Source organism: Sinocyclocheilus anshuiensis, unplaced genomic scaffold (genome assembly GCF_001515605.1).
Source record: "Sinocyclocheilus anshuiensis isolate Anshui unplaced genomic scaffold, SAMN03320099.WGS_v1.1 scaffold987, whole genome shotgun sequence".
NCBI classification, from domain to species: domain Eukaryota; kingdom Metazoa; phylum Chordata; class Actinopteri; order Cypriniformes; family Cyprinidae; genus Sinocyclocheilus; species Sinocyclocheilus anshuiensis.
Genome location: NW_015542416.1, coordinates 326,822 through 335,204, shown reverse-complemented (window position 1 = coordinate 335,204; position 8,383 = coordinate 326,822). Strand labels below are relative to the sequence as shown.

At 38.8% G+C, this 8,383-nt stretch overlaps 1 protein-coding gene across 1 annotated transcript in view; it reads right to left on the bottom strand.

Moving 5' to 3' along the window:
* Nucleotides 1-8,383, bottom strand: part of LOC107693468 (collagen alpha-1(XVIII) chain-like) — a 75,688-nt gene that overhangs the window by 7,395 nt on the left and 59,910 nt on the right. Inside the window, exons 26-39 of the mRNA XM_016492874.1 lie at nucleotides 8,014-8,049; nucleotides 7,199-7,252; nucleotides 6,249-6,305; nucleotides 4,934-4,993; nucleotides 4,807-4,848; nucleotides 3,771-3,792; nucleotides 2,905-2,958; nucleotides 2,784-2,809; nucleotides 2,611-2,682; nucleotides 2,220-2,355; nucleotides 1,909-1,976; nucleotides 770-898; nucleotides 640-690; nucleotides 440-502 (exon numbers count right to left, since the gene is read on the bottom strand). Coding sequence (XP_016348360.1) covers nucleotides 440-502; nucleotides 640-690; nucleotides 770-898; nucleotides 1,909-1,976; nucleotides 2,220-2,355; nucleotides 2,611-2,682; nucleotides 2,784-2,809; nucleotides 2,905-2,958; nucleotides 3,771-3,792; nucleotides 4,807-4,848; nucleotides 4,934-4,993; nucleotides 6,249-6,305; nucleotides 7,199-7,252; nucleotides 8,014-8,049 — 870 coding nt within the window. The remainder of the gene's footprint in view (nucleotides 1-439; nucleotides 503-639; nucleotides 691-769; nucleotides 899-1,908; nucleotides 1,977-2,219; nucleotides 2,356-2,610; nucleotides 2,683-2,783; nucleotides 2,810-2,904; nucleotides 2,959-3,770; nucleotides 3,793-4,806; nucleotides 4,849-4,933; nucleotides 4,994-6,248; nucleotides 6,306-7,198; nucleotides 7,253-8,013; nucleotides 8,050-8,383) is intronic.

Here is an 8,383-nt window from a genome sequence, read left to right as displayed (position 1 = left end):
ACACACACACACACACACACACACACACACACACACACACACACACACACACACACACACAGAGGCTCACCGCGCTTCCGGTGTGTGTTCTGGGTGTGTGACGGAGCTGTGGGCTCAGGATCAGGTGCTCAGCCTGCAGGCAACACAGAAACACAAGCAGTCACGCTGTAAATGAGTGCCGCCAGACTTCAAACGCTCATGTTTTCCATATTAAGACAGTTTTGTGTCCAATATAATGTGTTGAATAAGATGTAAAAATGCAGTCCTTACATCATCCTGTGAGAGGACGGGGGACGAATACATCTCAATCAGCCCGCCGAGCTGCGGAAGAAACTCCACATGAAAACTGACCACTTCTAGCTGAGAGAAACACACACACACACACACACACACACACACACACACACACACACACACACACACACACACAGAGGCTCACCGCGCTTCCGGTGTGTGTTCTGGGTGTGTGACGGAGCTGTGGGCTCAGGATCAGGTGCTCAGCCTGCAGGCAACACAGAAACACAAGCAGTCACGCTGTAAATGAGTGCCGCCAGACTTCAAACGCTCATGTTTTCCATATTAAGACAGTTTTGTGTCCAATATAAATGTGTTCAGTGAGAACCAAAATGCAGTCCTTACATCATCCTGTGAGAGGACGGGGGACGAATACATCTCAATCAGCCCGCCGAGCTGCGGAACAAACATCTCATTAAAACCTCTAGCTGTGAAATATGAAGAGTATGAGGACTGATCTCATTTGGAGAGTTACCTGAATCTCTCTCCAGCCTCCTGGAACCTTCATATAGAGTTTACTGGTGTCAATAAGGAAAGACAGCGTCCCGTCCTCGACCACAGACGACTGCTGTCTCATGGCCTGCAGACTCACATACTTCCTGACCTGCAGGAAAACAACATGCCATTTAATACAGGGAAATAAAAACATAGCACTTCTGTCACGCGTTTCTTTCATCCATGGAACACAAAATTATATATAACATATTTAGATGCTTATGCTGCTCTTTCCATATAATCTTTCATCCCCCTGACAGTTTATGACTGGATGTGGAGATTTGATGAACAGCGTTAACTGTAATCTTGTCTTAACCCTCGTAACGCATTCAAAATCTCGATACTGTTTTCATATTCCAAGTTCATTCCAAGTTCGTTTGGAGCCGAAAAATCTTTATTTTATAAAACTTTCATAACTTAAAGGGGTCATATAATACCTCATAAATAATATTATCATGATTAATAAATACCTCATGATTATTCAAAAACGGTCCACATTTATAAAACCTACATATTTATTTCTAACAAAACAACATAGATATTACTCTCAAAATAAATTTTACACACAAAAAAATGTATTTTACTTCCATAAACTTTCACATTCAGATGGTAAAATTGATAAGATTTTTTTCAATGGTTATACCTCTTAAAAATATTTGTAGTCTTTATTCTGAAATTTATTTAAACTTTATTCAGAATAAATGAACAATAAATGAATAATACGTAAATGAATTCATGATGAATGAATGAATGAATGAATGAATGAATGATGTGTATTTGGAGGGTCTTAAAACATTTGCAAAGTTTTAAAAACTATGCATTTTTAGAAATGATGCATCACTTCCAGGTCAGAATGGACCTGAATGCATTATGAGAGTAAAGCTGGGTTTGCATCTTTCTGAATGAAACGGAGCACGAGCTTCGGCCTGTTTGATACGAGCATCTCGGGAAATCCTACAAGAAATATGACTGTGTTGTGAAAACTGAGCTGATTTACCGCTGTGCTCATCTCAGGATCTCAGTGTTTGCGTAAGGACACTCGAGCAGAGCGACATGACAGCAAATGACTGAGTGCTTCCACAGGTTTGATCAGACTGTTAGTGTTGTGTTTTGACTCACGGCACTGGAGGCCTCAGCGGCTCGTCCCGGGGGCCCGGGGGGTCCAGGAGGGCCAGGGATCATCACGCCTGAAACAACATGAACTCTGAGCATCTGTGCATATCAAAGTGTGATAGCAGCAGAAGTGTTTGCCTTCATCACGGTCAGATGAAGAGCTGTGGGGAGCGGTTCTGAAGGCCCTCGTAACCTTACATCAACAGCACATCCACTTCACACAAACAAACAGTGAACCTCCTGACCTTCAGTGACCTGGACTGGGCTGAAGATGAGGGAAAATACAAGACTTTTGAAATGTCATAGGTTTTTCGTACCGGATCCGTGTTGTCCAGGAAGTCCAGGAGGTCCTGGTGGTCCAGCAACACCGGTTCTCCCGAAACCTGGTGCACCAGGAGGTCCTCGAGGTCCTGGATGACCAGGGGGTCCAATGATAGATTCTCCTTTAGCTCCCTGCTGACAAACCAACATTATTAGACATTTCACAGCATTGCACTGGAAGCCGTCCATCTGGACTGTTTCTGAAAAACGCCAGACCTGATCAAATTAAAGGAACAGTTCATCCATTAATAAAAATTATCAACACACTTAGATACAGTATAAAAACCATTACGCCTATGGAGAGTCCCCATAAACCACAAATACAAGTATGTGTGTGTGTGTGTGTTTGTGTGTGTGTGAGTGTGTGAGTGTGTGTGTGTCACTCACCGCTGAACCGGATCTCCCTGGCATCCCAGCTTCTCCCGTCTCTCCTCTGAATCCCTGGTCACCTTTAGCAGTCTGACACAGTCACACATTCAACAGCTCAGTCTCTACTCAATCATTGTCTCGCAGCGAAGCGCTCTCAGTGTCTGTGAGAGAATGTCTGAGATCAAACTCACCGTGACTTTGGTTCCCATCGTGTCGCCTGTGAGAGAACAGATCAGAGCATCAGAAACACAGAACGACAGCTGCTCGAGTGAACTCTTAATGCTGTGATGTGACTGATTGTCAGGTGTGTACCAGAGGAGGAGGAGGAGGAGGATGAAGGCAGATCTCTGTCCCTGCTGGCTCCCTCTACAGGTCAGAAGCACACAATCAACACAAACCATCAGAGAGACATAACATTGAAATACATAACACCTGAAATATGACATTTGAAAAATGAAAATTATTGTTATTATTTTTGAAAACTGCAGACTGCAGAAAGCATACACTTTGCATTTACTTATGACAAAACAAAAGGGCAAAATAGAGGCGTAATCATTAAAAAGACAAAGTCATTGAACACTGACAAAATATAATCTGAAATTATTCTAATGTGAATGTGTTTTAACAAATTATTCTGTACTGCCAAAAAACACTGCCATTCAATACTTTGGTGTTAAAGTTTTTAATGAAGTGTCTTCTGCTCACCAAGGCTGCATTTATTTGATCACAAATACAGTAAAAACAGTGAAATATTATTACAATGTAAAACAGCTGTTTTCTATGAGAATATCTGCTAAACTGTAATGTATTTCTGTGACGCGCAGCTGTATTTTCAGCATCATTACTCCAGTCTTCAGTGTCACATGATCTTCAGAAATCATTCTAATATGCTGATTTGCTGCTCAAGAAACATTTCTGATTATTATCAATGTTGAAAACAGTTGTGCGGCACAATATTTCTGTGGAAACTGATACATTTTATTTTTCAGGATTCACAGATGAACAGAAAGTTCAGAAGAACAGCATTTATTTGAAATAGAAATCTTTTGTAACATTATAAATGTCTTTACTGTCACTTTTGATCAATTTAATGCGTCCTTGATGAATAAAAGTCTTAATTTCGTATTACCTTTTAAACAGTAGTGTATGATAATAAGAAAACAACTCTTAAAACTCACCTGGTGTAGAATCACTGTTAACCTGAAGAAAAGCAAAGAAAGACAAATGTGTGTTAGTTAATATAACTGGTGAGAAAGTAGTGTTAATTCAACATCTGGATGTGGAAACAAACGCTGGATGAATATGAAAGAGTCAGTCGTGTTCTGATGAAAAACGAGCTGTGTTCTTCATGAGATGATTTGTGTAGCTATTGCACAACATCTAAAACTCTTCCTTTCAGGAATAAAATAGAGGACTGTAAAAATACAAGAAGGAAAGCAAACATCACGCCATGCTCGTTCCATCACAGCAGAGATGCAGGAGAAGCATGAAGCACCATGATCAGATCATTTCTCCGTCCGTATGACATGCAGCATGCAGAAATGAGCGCTGTAAAGATGCCTGTGTGGATTATGGACCATGCTCACTGAATGCTGGGATATGCACAGCTCTGCAGCCTTCATATGTTTTATTACAGAGTGATAAACATTCACACATCTGAGCTCACAGGTGCATGATGACCTTGTTTTAGACAGTTATCCACAGCATGCATCACTATTCAAACATAACGTGTGTTTACTATGAAATCACTGACTCTAAAAGTCAGTCTTTGACTCTCCGTGGGTCTCAACATACAGCTGAGCGATACACCATACATAAAAACTATAAATGTACTGTTTATAAGCCGTATCAGTCCATAAACGCATCTCGAATACGACAACAGGCAAACATTCAGTCATCTCCACCTGAAGGACCTCAGCCACAGATAAAGGGAACTTGATCAAATAAAGATAATGATGTATGAAATCACATATTTCCCACTTGACATCCATTGAGTTCATGTAAAATGCAATGTGCATTACACTTGATGGGTTAAAGGGGAAGTGTGCATTTTTCACGTTAAAAAGTTGTGAATACCCTATACCCTTTAATTATGACAAATCAGCCCAAATTTGGAGAAATAATTTTTGAGCAGAGTTAGAGCGAGAGTTAGAGTGAGTGTAAAGACAACAATGATGAAGATGATGATGAAGATATTGAGCAGTAGACACTCACAGGTTTTTTGCAGCCGGGTCGAGGAGGGACTGGAAACACGGTCTAGAGAAACATGAGGGAAAGAGACACTGAGCAACAGCACTCTGTGTGTTCTGTGTGTTTGAGACAGAGACACACACACACTCACTCCTTTAGGACAGCTGAAGGGCCCCGCTCGTCCTGGAGGCCCCGGCGGCCCCGGCAGACCCTTCAGACAAAAACAAAACACAACCATTGTATATAAAATTTTGTATATAATCAAGCAAATTATATATGAACAAATCCCTCAGTAAAAGCCTTCAGGGTACAGACAGGAATGTAAAGTCTGGTGTGTGTAAGTGCTGCTAAAGTGGAGATTTATGGCTCAGTGTAGGAGAAAAAAATCATTTTGAGAAAATGACCTTTAAAAATATGTATTGTAATTGAAATCTATTGACACAAATAGATAAAGTGCTATAAAAGAAACACTTAACAGTGTTTTTTAGATGTTTTCTTTCAACTAGTCTAAAAAAAACACTTTATGAAAAACTAAAAAGCCCAAAATCTCAAACTTGTTTTTGCCTTAAAGGAAAAGTTCACAAAAAAAGAACATTTTCTGTAAATGTACTCATCATCGAGCCATGAGTTTGTTTCTTCATCAGATTTGCAGAAATGTAGCCACACCACTCCACCATCAACTGTTGCTTCTGGGCAAAATATGTTTTTATGCATATGTTTGGATTATGGAATTGTATTTTAGCCAGAGGTTTGAAATTAAAAATGTCTTAATGCTGGGTTTGTTTCAGCTTTTGTCTTCTCCAGATGTTAACTGATGGACTGGAGTGCTGTGGATTACTTGTGATGTTTTTATCAGCTGTTTGGACTCTCATTCTGACGGCACCCATTCACTGCAGAGCATCCATTGCTGAGACACTGATGCAATGCTACATTTCTCCAAATCTGATGAAGAAACAAACTCATCCTGATCTCGGATGATCTGAGAGTGAGCACATTTACAACACATTTTATTTTTTTGTGAACTATTCATTTTTTGTGAAATATTCCTAATATTCTTTGATTCTTTAAAGAATATCAAGTTCAGCAATTTAGTTCCTATACATTTTTTGGGAAAAGGCATGAAATGGTGTGAGAAACAGAGAGCTCAACAATCTCGTTTTTTTCTAGTTACTTACTGAAGTGCCACTTAAAATATCCATATATACGTTTATTAAGCAATAATGTATTAAAACGTTCAAGACAGACAAAGCATGGGCTTCAAGGCTGCTGAATGATGGCATATGCTACTGTAGTAATCTGTGACATTTGATTTTAAAATATGTGCAGTTAAAACTGTGAAAAATATGAGAGATGAATTTGAAAAATACTTTCAGAACCAAATCCGCAGAAAATGCTAAAAGTAAGAACGCTCACGTCTTTCTGATAAAGTAATAATAGTTTTTTGGGGACACATGAGACAAACTCACAGGTAAACCCACAGAATCTCCTCTTTCACCCTTACGCCCGTTAATTCCTGGACGACCCTGAGGAAACATACATAATCACAATCACAATATACTGTGCATATACATGTGTTTGAAAGCTTGGAGTAGTAAAGAAATTAATAATGAATTCATCATGGATTTATTGAATTGATCAGTGCCAGTGAAGACATTTATAATCTATAAAGATTTCTATTTCAAATAAATGATGCTCTCATACAGTTTATCACAACTGCGGCACAACTGTTTTCAACATTGATAATAATCAGAAATGTTTCTTGAGCAGCAAATCAGCATATTAGAATGATTTCAGTTATTTTAAACTCTAATAATAATTAACATTTTTTACTGTATTTTTGACCAAATACATGCAGTTTTGGTGAGCAGAAGAGACTTCTTTCATAAATCTTCCTGACCGCAAATTTTAAACATTTAAACATATTGTTAAGCATTATATAATAAAGCAGTGAAACCGTGGTTTACAGTGAATTTATAACAGCTAAGGGGCGTTGTTCGCGGAGTGCCTAAAACCCCCTTAGCTGTTATAAGTTCACTGTAAACCACGGCTTCACGGGGCTTATTGCTTTTATAAAACGGTTATTCCATATACGTAGTAAGGTTTCACAAAATAAAACAGAGCAAATAAAGTGTAATGATATTAATAAAAACAGTATTCTTCCACCAAACAATGTAGCTCCTCAGAAACAGTTGTGGTTGCAACAAAGTGGTTGCCGAGCAACACACAAACGTAAACAAAGGTGTATGTTACTTTGTAGAGTCATTTACAACAGCTTCGAACGCGGCTCAGCCAATCAGAATCAAGCACCGGAACTCTCTGTTTTATAATGTCATGTCCACTAATGCTGTTAAAGACAGTTATTATAAACTGTATATTGATTGTGCATGTGCAGTTTTGTTTTTAATAAGTAACTGACCGGTCGTCCTGGAAATCCGAACTCGCCCTTTGGTCCAGCGGGTCCGACAGGGCCCTGGATGAGACGAGACGAGACAGAAATCAGAGCAATGCAGACGAAAACAGTTGTCAGCCGCTCTCGCCTCAACACTTTTACAAAGACATTGTGAACAGAAGCAGCTGTACGCAAACAGCAAAGCCACCGGAAAGGAAAAAACACACATGAATTGTAAATATTAAGGGAGTAAGTCAGACTGCTTCCAGTATAATGGGAAAATAGTCCTGAGATTAAGTGTTTAGACCAAATATAATGAATGAACAGGTCTGGCTTGTTGAGTGTATAGGATAATAACAATAAACAACATGACCTTATATCTCTGTATATATAATCTGATCTCTCTCTCCTCTTTCTATATATATATATATAGAGAGATTTAGGATAAACATCTGTTTCAAAAATTGCAGAAAAGCATCAAAACAGCTGAGTTGTGTAGCTCCGCCCACAGTGAACTCTCATTGGTCCTTTTCACATTGGTGTATATTAAATATCAAGTATGTTCTGATTGGCTGATTTTGTCATTTCTTGTAGTGATGAAAAAACGACGATGCTGGAAACTGAGATATTCAACTAAAGCTTTAAGTTTTAGCAAATTAATTCTAGAAAAAAATGGAAGATGTGATGGAGGAATGTCAGAAAAATAGTTGGAGAATAATGTAAACAATTATATTTATCATAATAATTGATGGGATTAATTAAACATGTTCCCTTTAAACTTTCATGTGGAACATTCATAATGAGTAATAATACGAGTCAAAGTCACAGCATCTTCAGCTCACCGCTTGACCAGGAGGTCCAGGAACGCCACATTCTCCCTGTGAGAAGTAAAGTAAAGCAAGGAAATCAAACTAATGCAAATAAATCCTGTCCGTCTCAGAAAGGTTTGGTGTTAAAGTGGATTGACTGGTCTTGAGTAATGCAGCAGATAAAGTTTAAACAAAGTCCCTTTAAGACAAGTCATTTGCGGCCATATTTGAAACGCATGAAATGCAATGATATTTGACAACAACTGCCTCATAAATGTTGTTCCTTATGCTCTAATAGTGTTAAAAATAAAAGATTATTATCAGGCTAGATCAGCCAGTAGATCAGTCCTAAACGCGTCTCAGAACGCTGACTGTTTCTATAGCAACTGGGACTTCTAACGGC